Raw genomic sequence first — 22,565 nt, forward strand, 5'->3', positions numbered from 1 at the left:
ATCTTCATTTGTCTGTGTGTGCCTGTGTGATGTGCATAGTTACGTTTATAAGACTAGCTCTAGCACTCTTTTCTGTGTTGGGTAAGAAAAAAGCAACTATAAATAATTTAGGAAAATTATGATGATTTCTGGAAGTTGAATGGAAACAAAAGCAAAAGTAAAAAAATAAAATATACATCTTTAAAGTCATTCAGGGTAATTACTGTTTGTAGAACATAATTCTTTAAGTTTTAACTTCTGGTAGAATACTGCTTGTTTCCTTCAGTATTAACATTTAACTTTGTAAAATTATCATTGTTATTAACTTTAGAAAGGAATTTGTATTGGTTACACACACACACAAATGAATACACACAATAGTCTATTTTCTAACTTAACTGTTTTACAAATTGTCAAGTGATTCAAACACTGACAATTAATAAGAATAACAATATTTGTTATTTTCAGACATTTGAAAGTGTCTGATTTGTAAATATTGTATATTTTATATGTAATTCTACATTTTTTGTTTTGAGGTGAGGAAAAATTTAATTTTGTCCTATTTCAGTTGTGCTAACTTTATATGTGCTCTTTGTTTTATGATAACCTTCCTCTTTGGATTTTATCACAAGGAAATATTCAAAGAAAAGTATTTAAAGAATATTTATAGCCATAGTAATAGTAGTAAAATTATCCATACTCAAAATATACAAATCCCAGAATAAAAGCAGCTTAAACATGGTATGGGAGGGAAATGATAAGTATAGCAAATTAGTAGAACAAAAAATATGTATCTTTTGTAGATTACAAGATAATTACATGGGAATGAAGAAAAGTATTTTAGAATATAAGTATATGCTCCTCAGTTGTTACATAACAGATACCTAGAGATTGGAAGGGAGCAAGAAATAAGCATGCTATTTTTTTTTAGTATGGTAGGATTGTGAGTAAAACATTAAAAAATTTTTACAAAATTTTAAGTTACTTACACTTTAAAATACAGTCCTAATTGACTACACACACAAAAGGCTAATTAAATATTAAAAAAAAACATGACTATGATTAGTTGGCCTAAGCCAATAAAAATCTTGTGCAAACTTTTACTGAGAAACTGCTAATTCTAGGGAAAACATATTTAAGTGAAATATAATAAATATAAAAATTCTTCCTCAAAGAAGATACTAAAAGTGGCTCAAGTAAGTTTTTTGTGCACATTTTAACTTTAGTTAGTTAAGAAACAAAATTATAAACAGAGTGAAAGTATATGTCTACTAGGATATAAATAATTCACTAATTGGTTCATATGTATATTTTTTTAACATACCTGATTATTATAAATCAGGTCCTCAGTGTTATCTGGCAGTCCTTCCATATTTTCCTGGTCAGCTTGAACTTTCAGTTCTGAGAGCGCCTGTGTCCATTATTCTCATGCTCCTTATCTCATCATCTTTTCTCTTCCTTCATATTCATCAAATGACCTTGTCTCCTGCTTCACATACAAAACAGAAACCATCAGACAAAAGTCCCTAAACTTTCTGACACGGAAGCTATAACTTACTTACATCCATAGGCTTCTGTCTTCCACCACCCTTTGCTCTCTTTTCATAACAGTTTAGTAGAAGAGGTGTTCCCTTTTCCTTCTGAAACTATCATGTCTACCAGTGCCCCCTGGATCCCAATCGTCATGACTCTGATTATTTCCTACTCTTCTGTAATTATCTTCAATTTCTCAGTTGATTCCTTCCCTTTAGCTTTCAATTCATGGCATTCTCTTAGATATTCTGTCTCTCTGGATTGTTGCTGTTGTTCAGTCGCTGAGTTATGTCTGACTCTTTGCAGCCCCATGGACTGCAGCACGCCAGGCCTCCCTGTCACTCACCATCTCCTGCAGTTTGCCCAAGTTCATGTCCGTCTCTCTAGATAGTCCTTTTGTGGACATCTCTACCTTTGCACTTGTTGCTCTTCCTAAACCTCTGTCCAAGTTTCTTTTTTTTTTTTCCATTCTACACAGTCCTTGGTGATCTCATCTTTGATGTCTTCTTTCTTTTAATTCAGAATACTCCCAAATTTTTAATTCTAGCCAGACTCTCCACTTAATTTCTGATTAGTATAGCCAAATGCCAGCAAAACGTTTTTCTGATATACTCTTTTAAAAATCTCCGCTGTACTTCTTCAAATTTTATTCCACATATTCTCTCCCTGATAAATTCCTTCTACCTTGTAACACTTGCTTTAATCTTGTTAGTGTTTTCTCTTGTTAATCCTTTCCTTAGCCTGCTCTCTCCTACTAATCAAGCAAAGATAGTCTGTCTGCCTATATGTTTTATTGACCGTTTATTGCAGGCCTACATGCTAATAATGCTTGTTACTTTGTATTAAATCTCTCCTGTATAGAGTCTTGACCCTCCATCAGACTGTGAATTTAATGAAAGAGTTATACTTTTATCTCAAGTGCCAGAATAAAACTTGGCATACTGTAATCTTTTTGTGATTATTTGGACAGACAGCTTTTAAAAGATCATTTGGTTAGTGTGAGTTAGGCTTAGGACCCAGACTTCTTCAGTGTTCATTATCACACTGTTTCTACAGGTTCTGTTATTAACTTCTTATAATAATCCTACTCTTTATAAAGACACTATGATAGTGCACAGTTGTGTTTTTACATGCCCTACAAATAATATTATTAGTTTTAATAAAATGTTTATACTTTTTAACACTTTTATTCTAGTATCTGGACTGTTGATCATTTTAGGTTCATTTTAATTTTGGAGAATATAACTCCATCTGGATTAACTGCACAGATCTTTTCATTGTTTAAGTACTTACTGGAAATAAATCTTTTGCAGTGTTGTGTCACTGTACATCGTTGAGTTTCCATATTTCCCTTTTGTGACAATAGCTACTTTATTTTATGACATTTTATTGATTTAGTCTGGTCACTTGAATGTAAATGGTACAAAAAGTTTAATTCTTCATACATTTCTTGAGCTTTAATCTTCGCAGTCACATCTTTTTAAATTCGGCACCCATTATAAAAGAAGTGTTATGTCCCATATATAAAATTGCTCACTTTGAAAACTTCTTAGATCTTCTTGTTCTGATGTTTGTTTAGCCATCATAGAAATCCCTGAAAACAATTTTTGGTAACTATGTGTGATTTATTAATATCAGATAGACATGTTATCAGTGGGCAAACTTTTAAGTCTAATTAAACCTCTTTTTTTTTTTAACTGGTAAGTAATAACTTTCTATATAAATAAATATAAGCACATATGTGCATGAAATATGCATAACATTGCTTCCTTTACACCTCATTGCTTACCCTGTAGTACTCTTAGAATTAAAGTTTGGGAAATTCCCTGGCAGTCCAGTGATTAGCACTTGGTGCTTTCCTGGCTTTGGCCCAGGTTTAATCCTTGGTCAGGAAACTAAAATCCTGCAAGCCATGCAGCTTGGCCAAAAAAAAACCAAACAAAAAACCAGAGAGTTTGATTTGCAATTAGATTGTTTTCTTCTTGAGTTTTTATTTTTATCAATTACAATTTCGGTATACATTAACTTTATTAGTTAGTAGATCTAGAGTTAGAACGGAGAAGGCAGTGGCACCCCACTCCAGTACTCTTGCCTGGAAAACCCCATGGGCGGAGGAGCCTAGTGGGCTGCAGTCCATGGGGTTCGCTACAGTCGGATACGACTGAGCGACTTCACTTTCACTTTTCACTTTCATGCATTGGAGAAGGAAATGGCAACCCACTCCAGTGTTCTTGCCTGGAGAATCCCAGGGACGGGGAAGCCTGGTAGGCTGCTGTCTATGGGGTTGCACAGAGTCTGACACGACTGAAGTGACTTAGCAGCAGCAGCAGCAGAGTTAGAAACTAGAACACAATAAGTGTTCAAAAGATTCGTTTACTGTTAAATTGGATTTTTTTCCTTTAAAGCCCAGCATATTAAAGAGACAGAGAAAAATTTCTTGTGCTCTTTGTTCCCTTACATGTATTATAATTATCTGAAAATTAAACTGTCAATTCCAGAGTTTATTACCTGTTTCTAAAAACAGTGGGATTTCTTAGCAAGAATATTGGAGTGGGTTGCCATTTCCTTCTCCAGGGTCTCTTCCCAACTCAGGGATCAAACCTGCATCTCCTGCTTGTCAGGGGAATTCTTTACCTAAGATTGAACCACTGGGTTCAGTACCTACTTGCATTTGCCCAAATTGCTTGTTTTGATATTTAATTTATGTTAGGCAAGGGCATGTTGTTATTTAATCAAAGTTTGTTTTATTATACTGTTATTTTAATTCTTTGGTGAATTAAAGTGAAAATTTTAGGAAAAAAAAAAAGTGAATAACTCGTTTCCTCAGCCTTTCTCTCAGATATACTGTATCAGTTATATAATTCCTTATGACTTTCCTTTGACCCTTATCTGAATATTCCATGGTTTCTTTAAAAGTTGAATATAAGAACTCCACAAACAATTTTTAATGAGGTACTTAATGTTTGTCTGTTTTCCTAAAATACTTTGGCAAGTTTGAGAAAAGTGAAGGTAATTATTACCTTCTAACTATACTATTAAAAAAGTGATTATGACTTAACTTTAGTATAAAATTGTTCATGCATTCTGTGTGTGTATGTGTGTGTGTGTGTGTCATTTTTCAGTACATAGATAATACATGAAGCCCATGATCTTAAGTGTCCTAAGTGTGATCTAGCCAGTTGAATACTGTGAGAATTGATAGACTGAACTACATGAAAGTAACTTTTTAAGTGTGTTCTCTCCAGATAATAGCAAGTGGAGGAAGAATTCTGCTTGAATAAAACTTGTTAGGTCGTTTCCGTAGATGCTTAGTAAATCAGATGGACACAGGCCCTGCTACACAAGAAAAATAGGCCTAGGAAAGACTAAATCAATGGGATTCAGTCACATCCAAGAGAAATTACATGTCAGTAACTTGCTTTTTAAGTGACTGAAATCTTCCAGACCCATTTCGTTTGTCAGTTACTCATTTGAGTCAATAATTAAAGAATTTTAAAAATTGCCTTGTTGTGACGTGGCCTTTAAATGTAGATCATTTAAAAAGGAAAGTTGAGTTTCTTATAGTGAGTATATTAAGCACTCTGACCAAAAAAATTTTTTGATTTGTGCTTTTGAAGCTTTCATTTGTAAAGAAATTATGGGATCTATTTCCCTCCAGTTCTTTTAATAATAAGATTCTTATGTTTAGTCTCATCAAATTCATTTTCTAAACTATTTAATATTAAGGAAATTAAAATCCATTTATTTATTCATCAAATTGTCATTTGGAAGATATATAAAGGCATAAGACTTTATATGGGAATGGGGATGTTTGTAAAAGGATGAGGGAGAAATTTCCATATAAATGAAGGTGACATTTGACTTGGATCTTGAAGTATGAGTAGGTTTCAGAAGATTGTGATAAGAGGTACCAGATCCTTGAAGAGAATGAATATGATTAAAGACATAGAGCACATCATGAGAAATGCTGGACTGGATGAAGCACAAGTTGGAATCAAGATTGGCAGGAGAAATATCAATAACTGCAGATACACAGATGACACCACACTTATGGCAGAAAGCAAAGAAGAACCAAAGAGCCTCTTGATGAAAGTGAAAGAGGAGAGTGAAAAAGTTGGCATAAAACTCAACGTTCAGAAAACTAAGATCATGGCATCTGGTCCTAGCACTTCATGGCAAATAGATGGGGAAACAGTAGAAACAGTGGCAGACTTTATTTTGAGGGGCTCCAAAATCACTGCAGATGGTGATTGCAGCCATGAAATTAAAAGACGCTTACTCCTTGGAAGAAAGTTACGACCAACCTAGTGAAAATGAAGTCACTCAGTCATGTCTGACTCTTTGCGACCCCATGGACTGTAGCCCACCAGGCTTCTCCATCCATGGAATTTTCCAGGCATGAGTACTGGAGTGGGTTGCCATGACCAACCTAGACAGCATATTAAAAAGATCTTTGCCAACAAAGGTCCATCTAGCCAAAGCTGTGGTTTTTTCCAGTAGTCATGTATGGATGTGAGAGTTGGACTCTAAAGAAAGCTACTGCTAAGTCGCTGCAGTCGTGTCCGACGCTGTGTGACCCCATAGATGGCAGCCCACCAGGCTCCCCCATCCCTGGGATTCTCCAGGCAAGAACACTGGAGTGGGTTGCCATTTCCTTCTCCAGTGCATGAAAGCTGAGCACCGAAGGATTGATGATTTTGAACTGTGGTGTTGGAGAAGACTCTTGAGAGTCCAAGGAGATCCACCTAGTCCATCCTGAAGGAAATCAGTCCTGAGTGTTCATTGGAAGGACTCATGTTGAAGCTGAAACTCCAATACTTTGGCCACCTGATATGAAGAACAGACTCATTTGAAAAGACTGTGATGCTGGTAAAGATTGGAGGTGGGAGGAGAAGGGGATGACAGAGGATGAGATGGTTGGATGGCATCACCTACTCGATGGACATGAGTTTGAGTAAACTCAGGGAGTTGGTGATGGACAGCGAGGCCTGGCATGCCACAGTCCATGGGTCGCAAAGAGTCAGATGCAACTGAACTGAACTGAAAGACATAAAGTGGGATCCTTTGAGTCATTTGTGATGTAGATTGAAGGTAGATTGGGGCCTGGATTCATGCTAAAGACTTGGAGAGTAGGGTAAAGAAGCTGCCTGCCCATGCAAGAGACGTAAGAGATGTGGGTTTGGTCCCTGGGTTGGGAAGATCCCCTGGAGGAGGGCATGGCAACTCACTCCAGTATTCTTGCTGGAGAATCCCATGGACAGAGGAGCCTGGTGGGGAGCACCCCATGGGGTCCAAAAGAGTCAGACACTACTGAGGCGACTAAGCACTTAAGTACACACAATGGGGATTCACTGAAGGTCAGAGATAACAGGGAGAATAGTACTTTTATGAGGTTGATATTGTGGTGGCCTGTGTGATGAATGACCAGTTTGGGGGCCTCGAACTTAGACTGATGGACAAATAAATGGAAAGGATTCAGTACATGCAGGGGACATAACTCCACACCAGTGTTTACAGCAGATAATTAGCCAAAAATGAGGAGGCAAGGAAGAAAGGGGTGTATTAAACCAAACTCTCCCTTTTCTTTCCTTTCCCATTTTTTTGGCTGACTTACGATGTCTACACTGTTCTCTACTATGTTATTCTGTACACTTGAGCTTCTTCATTGTTTCCTCTTTTTCCCTGGCCGTGTTTCTCAGTTCCAGTGAGGCCTCCTTGGATTCCAATCTGTTTGCCTTGGCTGTCCACTTTTTTTTATTGCTAGTAAAACTGGTATAACTGCATTCTTTAGCTCTAATATATGTTGATTCCTCCAAGTTTCTGGTTTATTCCTTGCCTAATTAAATGACCTAAACCTGAACTCCAGTCACTAAAGGAAGTCCACCAGAATCCTCCCTGTCTGAGCAGGCCACATGTTCTCCTGCTTCTTCATTTTCTCCTGAACCCAGCTGTTCTTTGTTTTCCGAATAGCACCACTCCAAGGTTGTCTTGAATATTTGCTGAATCATTTAGGGTAAAAGGGTCTAAAATTTAAAATTGAATGCTTTATACTACTGTTCTTGGGAGTTACTTAGTCATCCCTAACACTAAGGATATTGCCTTTGTGCCTTAGACCTAGCTTTATAAAAAACAGTGGTTTAAGTTAATGTCTTTAGAACCAAACTGATGCTGTATAATACATCACGAAGAGATTGGATTTTAAGGAGGAAATTCAAAGATAAACTGAGTCTTGTGAAGGAAGCTATACTTGAAAGTTTTTTTTTAAGAATGCTCTTCTGTTAGTAAAAATTGGGAAAGGGATGTTTAATGTTCAAAATATATGTAATTGGATAATGCAGGTAGACCAGCTGCCACCGAATCTTTCTTATTAGAATAGTATTCTGATAAAATTTGGGTTGAAAAGAAAATGTTTATTCATATATTTTTTTTCCTTTATAACTAAGCTGATTTGATGATTTGATTAGACATGTGGAGTGGCTAACTTGCCTCACACATTTAGTATTCAATGATGACATTCATTGATTTTTCAAATCTATATTAAACCATTAAACCTTCAAATAACTTAGTATGATTTATAAATATTTTTGTTATCTGTGTTTGAATTTTTAAATTTTCTTTCTAAAATAAATGCATTATAGACTAGTAAATTGTAAAAAAAAAACAGAAGCCTGAACATGGTAACCATTAATTACATAGTGAAGTGTGGTATTTCTGGAGTATGCAATTTTAGAGTAGTAAATGTTATAATTTTTATCATATATAGCAGTGAAATATTTCTCACTTCACGCATTTATTTTTCAGTAAAATTTATTTTTTGTAATTTTATACTCATTATTTATTGCAATGTGTTAATATTGTTAACTTATACATCAAAGGGGTTACTCAGTTATTTAGAAAGACTGGTATTACACCCACAGCTCTGCTACTGGTTAGATGAATGACCTTGAATTACGTTACCATTATAGTCATTTTCTCATCTATAAAATGAAGGTCTCAGCCTCATGTTTTCTCAGATTTTGTAACTCATAGTAATTTCAAAACAAATCCTATACAGTTCTGAAAAGGATCTCACTGTCAATTTGGCACTTGAGTCATCTGCTCAGTATCACTACTTAAGTAACAGGCAAAGAGCCCCTGCCAGGAAAGAAGTGTGTGAGTCACCCATTCCCTCTAGAGGCTGCTCTGATCACTGGCAGTTTCCTTCTCCAAGTCAGCTAAGGTATCTCTTCTAGACAATTTCAATCATTAGAATCATATAAAACAAACATTATCTAACTTCTAGTGTTAGAAACCAACAATATTGTTTTCTGATTTTTCTTTTTCTTTTTTTAAATCAAACATCCCGTTTTATCTGTTCTCCTGTAACAAGGTTTTGATTTGTGGTGTTTGTATAGATTTGTATAGTTTTGGACATATGGAATAGACATAGTAATTGGAATTAGAATTTGTAGATAGGATATGAATGTTGGAGTTGATGGATTTTGAAGTCTAGATAATAAAATATAAGAAAATCATATTTTAACATTTTATTAATAATTGAACCCTTAAAGTCTTTATGAACTAGAGATCAAAATAATGCTAGTGTTAAAATAATGCTTCCTGTATCCCAGATCCTCTTCTCTGCTCTCTGAATGTATTATCTCATTCAGTTTTTAACAGCAGTCGTATGAGGTGTGGACATCTCCATTTTGGAGATTAGATAACTATTCCAAAGATATATTGAAACTGTGTTATATAAATTGTTATTAGAATATAGTTTCTTCCTTTCCAATACACATACTACTGTAGTGTTTGATAAATCTAATATTGTTCATGTTAGTTGCTGAGTGTTTAGTTTTATATTAGTTTATAGAGTATTTATTAAGGGCCAATGTGCTAGTGTTTTCCATAGTTGATCTCATGTAATCCTCAAGGCAACTCCAAATTAGACAGATATTCATTTTACCCCCTAGTTTATGACTGAGGAAACTGAGAAGTTTTAACTTGTTCAAGACCACACAATAGGTAGAACAGGAAGTAGTAGAATTCAGTTTGGAGTTTAGGCAGTCTTGAATGTGTTGCGAATGCTCTAATCGTTAGGCATCCTGCAGACCAGACAAATGCTTCTTTAGCGTATTTGCCTTCATTGGGGCAAAAGTAGATGTTTCTTCTTGGTCAGCAATTCCAACTATACAAGAAGCTTGCCTCAGGGAAGCCCTTTGAAAATATTTAATTCCCTTTTTTCCTACATTAATTTGTAAGTAAACTTATTAGAAGCACATGGAATAAATACAAAGTCAAGGCTTAACCTCTGATATAAAAGACCATATAGTAGTCTTCTGTCCTAGGAAGGTAGCACACAGGATAAGTCATATTGCTTATTCTGGAAATTAAGTGAAGTCTTAGAATGGAAGAATATTAGTGATAGCTTTTTAGTGTTTTCAAAGTTAAATCTAGTTTAATTAGAATTTAAAGCAGATGTTTATGGTATCTAGTGTTTCTATACTCAAATTCCTATCAGTGTCGAATACAAATACATCTTTGGGTTGTCTGCTAGTCTCCATTGTATTTACATGTAGGTTCAAGTTAAATGTGCTTCTGTGATAAATGATGTGGTTGCTTCCTCTTGCATTATGCTTATCTAGTAGTGCTTAACCTGCTGACAAAGCGTTTCTCAGAATAACAGGTTTAGAATGTGCTTAAAGCTCATCACTTGCAGACTGAAATGCTGAGAAAAGTTAGCACATGTGACTATTCAACAAGGGAATTCAGCTCTTCCTGTCTGTTTCCTTGTTATTCAGTGAGGGACTTCTGTTCATTCTGTTTACTTCTCATATGTTGATAAGTATATTTCTCTGAAAACTATGTTTCATGTTATATTCTTTTTTTCTTGTACAATTTTGTTTTTCCTTGCTTTGGAAGTATTCAGTTTGGCATGGGAGTTCTTCAGTAGCACTTTGTCTGTGATTGTGCCACTTTTCACTTTCTTTTTCTCAGTAGAACTTAGAAGCATTAAACACATCTCTCTAATAAATATTGAAATGAACTTTTTCTGTGATTTGTGACTAGTTGGCAATTTCACCTCACATACACAGATGTAAATATCTGAAGAGAATGATAAAATTTTGTTTACCACAATCAAAAAAGTTACCTCAAATTGCTAGGCATCTAAAATCACTCAGAAAGTTTATTGATAGGGAAATAAATACAAGAAACATTGATGAAAGTTTTGAAAATAAATACAAATGAATGACTTTCAAAAATTTGGTCAAAATTAGTGTATTTATAATCAATGACCAGGTCTTTACAATGACATGTATTGTGTCACTTGTTGCACAGATCTACTCAAATAGCTAGTTAGGGATATACTTTTCATAATTGTAACAAAGCATTTCCAATATAGTCTTTAATAAAAGAAGGCAGTGGAGGCCCAGGGAGTAAGAATCTGAAAATTTCCTCCCTGAGACTCTCTACTTGAGTAGAACCAGTCCTGTACTGTACTGATTACGTGTACTTGGTTTTAGCATAGTTGCATGCTTTCTCAAACATTATTAAATTGCTATATTTGATGAGAAGATAGCAAACTGCTATTTTTAAAACATTTGTTGATTGAACTACATATTTGCTTGTATAAATGCAAGCCCCTCATCATTTTTATGCTTTCTCTTTTTGTTTAGTAAGGTTTATTTTGACAACTAAAAGCAATAAGAGTAATGCAAGAGGCTACTCAGTGTTTCTAATGATAGAATAGTTCCAGTTTAACTAGTAAAAACCTTTGCAAGATCATGGCATTTAGATTCAGGGCATCTGTCTGTTTGAACCAGATCATGTGTTATTTGAATCTACCATGGTTATTTTTAGTGTGTTTCATAAGACATAGTGCAGATCTGCTGTGATCTTTAAATGTTAATGTTCTTTTCTTATCACTTTACTGTGTAGATACCCTTCATGAGACCCAACTCTGCCACAGCTCATCCTCGGAGGCAATCCTGGAAACCTCTTTTATAAGTGTGATTTTTTAAATGTGGATAACCCTCTCAATAGAGTACATAAAGTAAAGGAGAACAGCTATCTTGTCCTTCCCATAAGCTTACCACTGCAAAAAGTTGCCTTTGCTTGTCAGGTTTGAATAGAATGTAATTGATTGGTTTGTTACTTGGACTGACAAGGCAGTTAATTTGCCTCTATGGATTTTTTTTTTCTCTTTTTTTTTCCCTTCTTTAACTTTTTTTTTAATCAGAAACATTTGATATGTACATTGTTGAAAAATACTAGATAATGTCTTGTCAGAATTGTCCATTAAGTAATGTCTTCCCCTCTTGCTTCTTTGGCAAATGATATAGTGTTTGGACTTACTAAAGAGTTGTGGAAGCCGGACTTACATGCAATGTGCTACTCATTGTTGTTGAACAAATCAAGTAACAAATAAGAAAGACAATGCATTCCACTAGTCTGCTGTTCTGTTTCATCCAGCTAATACACATATTCATATATGAAACGCTACATTGGGAAACAACTGTAGACTATATTAAATGTTACTTTTACTTATAATAATTCAGCAAAAATGAAAACTTGTGAAAGAATATGCCATTCTAGTTTTGACTCATTAGTTCTAGTGTGAAAGCACTAGTATTATTAGCATGCAGTTTTTACAACTTCAGATTTTAAATAAATAAGATATATCTGTGTTGATCTCTAGATATTTTTAGTAACCAAACTTACCGAGTCTTCATTGACTTAATACAAACTTTCTCTGTTTGGTTTAATTTTACTTTTCTCAACCATAAATATGAGGTTACAAAATAAGGAGAGAGATACAAAGCTTATTGACTATACAACCTGCCAAATGAAAGATCTTCATCAACATCTGTATCTTTCCAAAGGTTTGCAGAATTAAAATTTGATCTTCAAGCTTTAATGATCCTGTTTTAAGTCAACGACAGAAATATGTTGAATATTTCATCACTTCATCTTGAACTGATTTAGAAGAGACTCTTTGCTGAAATTGAAATGCATATTTACATGTAAATTGTCAACACGTCTCATGGAATTACCTGATTTATAGATGTGGTTTGGGACATCTTTTCAGGTATAGTGGCAATTGAAAATAGTTTAAACGTTAGAAATAGAGTAGGAAATGTTACAGATAATCAAAAGCAAGTGTCAATATAAAGTTGCTATATGCTAGTAATCTATAGTTATACTAAGGAACCATAATTTATTGGATCTGTAGTAAAAGTAGAATGTATATAAAATATGTATAAACTGAGATCATCAACTTATTGAAAGACCTTGTAACATTGGAGGAAAAATATTAATAACCTGTAGCAAAACCAGTAGGCTTTTTTTTTCCTTAGGAGAAGGACTCACTGTTTATTGCTGTATAATCTTAAGAAAAAGTTGGTAATGATTACTGTTGCTGAATTTAAGAAAAATGGCAGATTTCCATTTCCTTAAAAAAGAAATGGCTAATTCATTGGGACCTGATCCTCCTTTGATACATGATGAGAAATTACCAGTGGTCATTTTATTTTAGACTTTTCATTTTGAAAAAATAATTAAGTCTTATGCTTTTGATGTCACTGTCAATCAAAATCCTTTCCACCTTTTTCTGTTTGTAATAACATACTGTCTTCATTCTCTGTCTTACTTTAATACTTCTGTGGTAGATATCCTGTTCCATATTTGGTGCTAGCCCTAAGAATCTTGGTCATAGATCACAAATAAAACACTTTTTCCTAATAATCTCCTAGACACTCTTATATTTCCAGGGAACAGAATTAACCCTTTTCTGAAATTGGTCCAGTTGTTATTCAAAGGAGATATTAGTGTATACTTACGGGGATATACACTAAACTGTTCATATTTTACAGACATATATAAGAGAAAACAGCCAAACAAGTGAATGATGGTTCATTGTCACATAATAGGGAAAGGAAAGAAAACACTGAAATATCAAGGGGTAAAATAAATAACTCGGAGATACAAGAAGAATAACATGACAGTATATAGCAGTGGTTCTGAAACTTTGTAGTGTATCAGAATCACAGGAAGAATTTGTTTAAAAGCAGACTGCTCACATACCACCAGTCTTCTTTTAGTCCTCTACATTTTACTCCCTCCTCCTTCTCCCTGCAGTTCCTGAATAAGTGGCTCTGGGATGAGGCCAGAAATTTTGCTTTTCTAACAAGTTCCCAAGTGATGATGCTGCTGCTGGCCAGGGACATCCTTTGACAACCATTTGTATATAATATTTTTTAAAAGAATCATGGTGTTGTGCTTGACATCGATTGATTGAATGTGGCTTTAATCTCATTAAAAGGCCCTTAAATTTGCAAAAATATTTATTTCTAGGTAAAAGGGATTGTGGTAATTCTATTTACAACACATGCAGTATAACTTCTTTATTATACATAAGTTCAATTAAATAGGTGTTTATTTTATACCTGTTACAGAGATAGCCGTATTTTAGGCACAGAAATGAATCAAGGCGCATAGCCTTTGTCCATAGTAACTTTGTTAAAATTTGAAATTAGGATTATGTTTAACATGAAAGCAGAGATTAGCCTTAACCTTAATCCATTTTAAGTTTGTAAATGAAATTTTTTTATCATTTATATATCGTTATTCATGTGTTTGTTTATCTGATTTTACGTTTTTAATAGTAAAAATAGATTGATGATAAATAATAAGAATATTCACACTCACTATCCTATTTCCCTGTTTTTACATCATACACTTAAAAGTGAAGGTGAAGTCACTCAGTTGTGTCCGACTCTTAGCGACCCCATGGACTGCAGCCCACCAGGCTCCCCCATCCCTGGGATTCTCCAGGAAGAACACTGGAGTGGGTTGCCATTTCCTCCTCCAATGCATGAAAGTGAAAAGTGAAAGTGAAGTCGCTCAGTCGTGTCCGACTCTTAGCGACCCCATGGACTGTAGCCCACCAGGCTCCTCTCTCCATGGGATTTTCCAGGCAAGAGTACTGGAGTGGGGTGCCATTGCCTTCTCCCATACACTTAAAGAGATCATTATTTTTAAATACTTAATATTCTTTATTTGACAAAACTTACCACTGTTTCACTTGTTTCTCAGTATGGGAATATTTTTATTAATATTTCACCAAAATCTTTTCAAGAAATTCAGAAGGACTCTGCAGCAGAATGATATATTGACATCATTAATTTTTCTTTAAGTTTTCTGAAATCATTTCAACAATTAAAACTTGTTTAAGAGACTCAGCTTTAGAGTTGCATGATATATGAAGGCAGAAATTTTTTCCTACTTGTCTGAGTCAGCACTTTGCCAGTTTACATAACACTAAGGATTGTGATTTAAAATATTTCTGATCTGGACATGCTTTGCAAATACTACTTTTTTTTTTTTTTTTAATTTAATAAACATGTAGGCCTCTTTCTCCCAGTACTCAGTCTTAAGACTTTCTGTAGGTCTGCTAATAAGATTCATTGCTGTTCAGGTACATAAGATACAATGAAGTTGGATGCTCATGCTGGGCTTTGTAAATAAAATGAGATTGACCCCCAGCCATTCTGTCATTTACCTAATTTATGTTGTAAAATCAAGATCTACACTATTGATTAGAGAATAATTAGTTAATTATGAGCAGAGAAATACAAAGTTATACGGGACTTGAGCACAGCGGGTTGTACTGCTGAAAGATTTCCAAGGGCATGAGCAGATGGAGATCAGTTTATTAAAGAACGAAGCAGACGTGTTTCAGGTATGAAAATGTCTCATCGTTCTCTTGTGCTGTGAAGAGGAACTTGACCTTATTGTGCATTTTCATGTGAATTCTTTTGTTTCATGTTTTATTTTTTTCCTTTCACTTTTAATCTTATAACGTGGCTGCTGCAGATGTAGCAAGCTGAATTAACTCCATTATTTAAGAGAAATTAAAAATGAATTTGGATTTCAATAATTATCCAAATGTTTTTTCCAATTAATATACTTAATGTGTAAAGGATATTTTTGTGTTTCCTACCACTCATTCATTCATTATTGCATGTGATGGAAATCTATAGTAGCATTAATAAAAATATGTTCAAGAACTCCATATTAGTCATTATATGTGTAATATGTTATAATAGACATTTTCTAATTATTTAGAAAATGCTCATATAGGTTATTTGCACTAAAAGGGTTGTAAAAAGGAATAAAGTTTGCCTTTGCCTTTATTGATATTAAGTGTTATTCTAATATTGGTAGAATGCATCATTTTGTGCAAGCTTGTATTATTTTAGAGGTGATTTAACTCATGGGACACAAACCTGCATTTTCTCCATCTGTTAAAATGAATAAAAGAAATAATTGGCCACCGTTCAATAAAAGAGTCTATCACTACTGGTTAATATCTTTGTGTAGGTGTTCTAACTGCTAGTAAGATTTTATGTAAGTAATCTTATATTCAAATACAATTCTTTTGATCATTCTTATATAGAATTTTTACATAGAAGTGATGAAAAAGGAAGAAAATCCAACCCACAATTCTCTTGATACTTAATTGTGTGTGTTCCTTTTTTTAAGTGAACCAGTGTAATAGTGTACATTTTCAGAGTCAGTTTTGTTTTACTCCATATAGACTTGAAAGGGATCTAAATCAAATGTTCATTGACATAAAAAATAGCTATGATTATGGATCATCCTAGTTATAATACATGTACATCACTTTTCAAGTCCCATGTTGTAGATTTCTGTTCTTCCTGAAATTTAGCTGATCATCTAGCTATAAATTATATATATATATATATAGGAGGTACACTTAACTTATTTTGGTTAGTTTTTGAAAGTAGTTACTTAGTGTACTTTCCCAATAAAATTATCAATTGGAAATTAAGGGAGTTTAAGAAACCCTTTGGAACACTAGCCTGTCTCTTAGGTGTAGATGGAAATGTTTCTTTTTACTTATATGCATATTCTCAGTAATCAGACAAACACAAGATTGATTGCTTCTATGGATCACAGGACATATGAACATAAATCATTTTCTTCCTCTTCTTTGTCTAGGGTGCTATACTTAACCGTATGCTAAGTAAGTATTTTAAATACGTATAGAACTATGTTTATTTGGTCACTGTATTTTGTTAGATGAATGTGTAAAAGACTATATACATATAGCTGCTTTACTGTTTAAATCTGTATCCATTATAAATCTGATGAGTAGAAAGTTGTATTTAGTAAGAATCTAATTAATCAGGTTTCCTTTTATTATAAATGGGATTTATTTTATCTCACTTAAAATTGTAATTTTAGAATGTCCTATAATATGTTAATGTGTACAAGTTTATTAGATGTTTCGAGGATACTCTTTAGGTATCCAGTTTGCATTTTATTAAAAAAAACTTTGTGTTTCTTTATACATTAGTTTTATATTATCTTTTGCTATTTTAAGACATTGTCTTTGCATTTAATATATGTGCCATTGGTATAATAGTCTGTTTTTTTAGCATAGACATTTGTGTTATTTAATAAAGTATATTGTGTTATATCAGTATGCTTTTGTGGGTCAATGACTGCTTTTTTCACAGTATTTATTATTTTGATAAATATGTTCCATATTATGTGTTGCAGTTATATATTTCCAAGTATATGTCAGAATTAGATGTAGCAGTCATAATAATTGAATCAGTAATTACTTCAACTGTTTCAGTTTTTTGGTAGCGGAATGATCACAGATCCTTACGAGTTTCTGATTTTTGAGTTTTTAAAATGATCTAAATTTGTAACCTAAGCCATAATTTGTTGGCTGACAAAATTTGCCAAAGTTAAAAAAGTGGTATGTGTGCGCGCGAAATAAGTAATGCACTATTTTTACCATCTAAACTGTTCTTTGATTTCTAGGATTCTTAATGGTATCTCTTACATTAGTTTATAGTGAAGTAATTCTTGCAAATTCTACTGGAGTTCACTTGTATCACTCAGGATATTTTTGTTACCACCACATGAAGCTATAGATATTTTCAATTAAATAGTTTAGTATAGAACAAATATATTTTTTTCTACATGGAAATAATTTTAGTCATTTTTAGAAAGCACTTATACTTATTTAGTAATAGTTATGATTTCAAGATTTGGGTTTTCTTTTTCTGTTTGCCTCTCCTGGATTTTGGCAGTTCCTAAGTGTATTAACTGCTGCTTTTTGCTATTAATACTTAGTCTTGGAATTGCAGTTTTTATTTACTAGTGAGTGAGCTATAACTTCAGAGAATTCCTATATCACTCCCTGATTCTAACAAGTAAGTTCCTCCTTTCCTCTTGAACCCAACACTAATACATGTGTTCTATATGTAAACTAAGTCATTCTAAAAAGTATAATTAATGAAGGAGTCAGTAAGGATTGGGTCATTTCCAAATAGCATCTACTCAATATTATCTTCTAACAAATCTAACATATAAAATCTTTTCCTTTTGCATTTTTTATTGAGCTGAAAGATAGCTTGAGTTTACAGTTAATTGAAATCAGCTACAAATCTGAACTACTTCAGTGTCACAAACTTGTTCTTAATTTATTAGATTGAAAGAAAGAAACTGAAAGTGAAGTTGCTCAGTCGTGTCCGACTCTTTGCTACCCCATGGACTGTAGCCTACCAGGCTCCTCAGTCCATAGAATTTTCCAGGCAAGAGTACTGGAATGGGTTGCCATTTCCTTCTCCCAGGGATCTTCCCGACCCAGGGATCAAGCCCATGTCTCCCACATTGCAGGTGGACGCTTTACCGTCTGAGCCACCCGGGAAGCAATTATTAGATTGAAATATCTGTGTATATACGCATCTTTATATTCATATACCATGAAGGTAAAAGGTAATGAATTATGATTTACCTCTATATTCATATAGTGTTTGATTCTAGTTGTACAGTAGAAGTCATAATTTGCAAGTTTACTATGGCATGGACTTGTAAAGATACAGTAGTTAGGTTGTAATTTAATATGAACTAGGAAAACATTAATATTATAACTCTTCACTATCAAAAGCCTAGATTATTGGCAATCTAAACTTGCTTTAAAAAAACCTAAATTAAGCAAAAAAGACTATAGTTAACCAAAATTGAGCCCATGTACTTAGCAGCTCTCATTTCCATGTTCTTTTAACTGTCAATTTGCACAGATTTGAGTGATCTGTTTTCTGAATCCACAATGAATTATTGTTGGGGAGATGCTGCTTAAATAACACTGACAATATCAGAAAGTAGTGACTGATATTTTTCAAGCAAGTGAGGACCTAAAATAGTTGAATACAACAATTTAGACAGTATGGCAGACTGATGATATTCATTTCCAGACACACAAGTCTGGCACAACTGTTAGACATGTAGCAGTATCTGTTACTCGTGTTTGTGACCCGGGGATGACAAAGATAGAGTAAACCATATCTAACAGATTTTTCTTGATGAAGCAAAGAATGTGATTCTCCTTAAATTTCGCATTGAAGATGACTGAAATACTAGTTTCCGTGCTTGAAGGAGTGCACTCTTAGCCATCTAGAAATCTCTAGCTTCTCATAATTCAGAAATGCTTATACTCTGAAGGGTCCTGTATGTGTTTAATGTAACTGGAACCTTGAAAGGTAAATAAGTTCAATTGAGAAGAACATAAAATTGTACAGGCTTGCTATTTAGTTTTATGTAATGTTTGATGTTAACTATTTATTATCTATTATATTTTCTTAATAATAGAAAAATAGGTACTTAAACATTTTAACTACTTTTAAATATATTTTGGATAGTTGTATAATACTGGCACAACAAATAAAGTACCATTTATTATTCCATTTGATTTGATTCTTTTGTATAGCTAGAGTTATTATAATAAACATTTTTATTCAAGTCCATCTCTTGAGTCTAAGCAAAGGTTTTTGGAAAAGTACTGAAGTTTGTTAGGTTTATAAGAAGAAAGTTGTAGAGGAATGCATACATAAACTTCGGACATAGAATTTTGTTTTAGACTTCTTTATACCTGAATAGCTTAGCTAATTTGCTAAATTTTTTGAAACTCTTGATTCCTGAAATGGGAGATTGGGTTTTGTAGAATGATATGAAAATTTTACTATAAATGTAAATTTACAGTTCCCTTTATTGTGAAAATAAATTGCTTTTCTTTGCATGTTGTTTATCACAGTAACTCCTTCCCCTTTTTTTCTAACAAAAGTTATTGAATAGTTATTTTGTACTTTATTTAAGTAACATATTACTTAAATATGTTGTCTATAAAATATCCTCTTTGCTTTCCTAGTTATAAATTCCTCAACTTTTTATGTTTTAAATCAATAAGGGTAACTTATACATTGAGAATATGACAGATTGGTTTGGAGAAAATATTATTTTTTTAACTTAAAGGAACACAAAATGAGGAATATAATCCTTTCTATAAAATATATACAACTTTGTTATTTGTTGTTAAATTTTCATCTTGTTATTCCAACTGATGCAAAATTCATTTTGAAAAACACTGAAATAATACAGATCTTTCTTCATTGTCAGCAGGATGAGATTGTCTGAAACGAAGAATAGGTATGGTAGTTTTCTTAGATTTTGTACCTCATAGGTAGCAAAGACACTATCAAAACATTTGTTAATAAGCTTTAAAATGTACGTAGGAGGTACTTTGAAAACCCACATGCACTGAAAGTGGCAGGTAAATTTTTGAGAAAATTTGTATTTTAGAAAATAACATAAAATTCCGAGTATGGTTTTTATTTGCTATAGATTATGTTAGCATGCTGCAAACATTAGAAATTGTTTTTAGAATCGACCTTAACTTAGAGAGTGAGTGATGAGATACACAAATCGTATAGAATTAAGCTTAGTGTGGCCTAGTAGAATTCATTACATTTAAAATTTTTTAAAAAATACTCATAATGTATTAGATTGAATTCAGTCTTTAATTATATGTATCTTGTATTATTAAATATTTTAAAACTAATAGGCAAGTGATTATTATTGAAGTTCAAAATTGAAAATGTTAATATTAGTTTTGAACACATGGCTATACACATCAATTTATTCCTATGGTCTTAACATTTCTACCATCAATGTGTTCTAAATGATATTTGTTTTGTTTGTTAATTTTGTTGTTTTGGTATTTTGTTTTTCCTAAAACATTTATTTCAGGTTTGGATTGTCTTTTTCATAAACATTAATTCAATAATCTTGTTAGCTAAGGATAGAATTAACAGTGTTACAATTGAAATATATAGTAGTTTACTGGTTTTTTGTTTTCTGAAAATATGTTTTTTAATATTATTTAGATACACCATAAATCTGTTTACCCTGCAGGTGTGATGAATGCAGACTGTGCTACCATTTTGGTTGTTTGGATCCTCCTTTGAAAAAATCTCCTAAACAAACAGGCTATGGATGGATATGTCAGGAGTGTGATTCTTCATCTTCTAAGGTAAGGGGGGGAAAACCTGTAAGAAGAAGTCTTGTTTCTGTTTATTTTGATAGCTTTTCTACATCTCACCATCAGCTTCCTCAGTTTAAAAATAATTGGAATATGAAGGACCAACATTTTAATCTGATGCCCTTGAAGAAAATATTGCTTTGGTGATTTTATTGCCCTTAAATTGAAGAGTAAAGAACTCTACTGAAGTATATAAATTTTCCCTATGAAATATTTTAGCTGTGTTGTGTAGCATGTTAAATAGTCATCTAGTAACCAAAACTTGTCATCTTCTTCTTATTTATCACCCCTAGGGAATAACCAATAAAACCCAATTTAATTTTATACATGACTCATCTTAATATATAATCAACATATTATGAATTTTTATAATGAGTGTTCTTTGAGAAAACTAGTTTTTATATACTAAAATTTTGTATGATAATTATTTTAGATAAGTAGAAAGGATGAAATACCTAAAAATTTGTTTAATAGTTTATCTTCGAAAATAAACTCTTGAAATTATATCTTTTGAATATCAATATTATAATCTTAGACTTCTCTGGTAGCTCAAACCTTTAATTGTGGTGATCAGCATTTTAAGATTACTATGTGTTTTATTTAAAATGTGTGAGTGAATAGCTGGACTCCAGATGCTTTGACTCACTTGACAGATATATTGAATATATTTGAACTAAGACAATACAATTAGGTTAAACAAATTATTCATCTTTAAATAGACAACAAAAGCTGACTGTCTATTGTAATATGAACTTCAAGCCATCTTTCCTAAATGCCACTTCAGTGCATTTGTTTTTCTTAGGACGAATTAAAATTGACACTGAATTACTGTCTGATTATGGAATCAAAAATACTCATTTTATTAGTTAAAATGATTTACTCAAGCTTACCACAGATGCCATCTGTAAAAGCTTTTGTATTAAAAATTACAGAAAAGCATTTGGCTATAGGGGAAAAAAACTCTTTATTGTTTTCTCAAATAATGAAATTTATTAAAATTTTACATATTTTATATAATGGTTATTAAAATAGAATATTATGCATTTTATTTAATAATCAAGCTTTTTTACTCAAGGTTTTTCAACTATATGATATCAAAAATAATTTTCCAGCTGTTAAGACCTATATTTAAGATGGAGCATATTTAATATCAATATTTTATTGCATAATTTAAAAATGCTTTCTAGAAATTATATTTAAGTGAAAAAATAATAGTGTACTGTAGATTTTAAATAATCATCTTATGGGACTCTTTGTGATGTAATTTTTCTAAGTGTGTTTTTTGTTTGGGATTTTCTTCTACCGTCAAAAAGTAATTAGGAAAGCAATTTTTGAAAAAACATTTAAAAAAAAAAGAAAAGAAAAAACATTTATTGCATTTTATAAATAAGTCTTTTTGTATACATTCTTTTAAAAATGTTTTATACTACTGTAATTATGTAGCATTGTATTAAATCCAGAGTGCCTTTGTTAAGTTATGTAGTAACTTCATTAATGAACATTGAAAATGCAAGGGGATGTATTTCACATATGTTAGGAATATATAAAATGAATGTTTTGTAAATGCAGTAGGCGCATGCCAGTAGCCATTGAGTTGTTCCCGTATCTTATTTTTCCCTCTGTTTGAGAGAATAAGATCTTTGAACTCTGAATGGAA

General features: G+C 32.8%; 1 protein-coding gene across 10 annotated transcripts in view; it reads left to right on the top strand.

The window, feature by feature from the left end:
• The window catches only part of PHF14 (PHD finger protein 14), a 199,081-nt gene that overhangs the window by 119,766 nt on the left and 56,750 nt on the right, over positions 1-22,565 (top strand). For 6 of the 10 annotated variants that reach the window (XR_009494172.1, XR_009494171.1, XM_003585942.6 and 3 more), the window contains exon 17: positions 20,782-20,899. Coding sequence is in view for 5 of the 10 variants with exons in the window: in XM_003585942.6 (XP_003585990.1) it covers positions 20,782-20,899 (118 nt within the window). In the remaining 5 variants the exon portion in view is untranslated. Of the gene's footprint in view, positions 1-11,430; positions 12,179-12,374; positions 12,581-16,515; positions 16,541-19,986; positions 20,017-20,781; positions 20,900-22,565 lie in introns of those variants that run through there. The other 4 variants (XR_009494173.1, XR_234227.5, XR_234226.5 and 1 more) reach the window with 4 other exon arrangements.

Source organism: Bos taurus, chromosome 4 (genome assembly GCF_002263795.3).
Source record: "Bos taurus isolate L1 Dominette 01449 registration number 42190680 breed Hereford chromosome 4, ARS-UCD2.0, whole genome shotgun sequence".
NCBI classification, from domain to species: Eukaryota; Metazoa; Chordata; class Mammalia; order Artiodactyla; family Bovidae; genus Bos; species Bos taurus.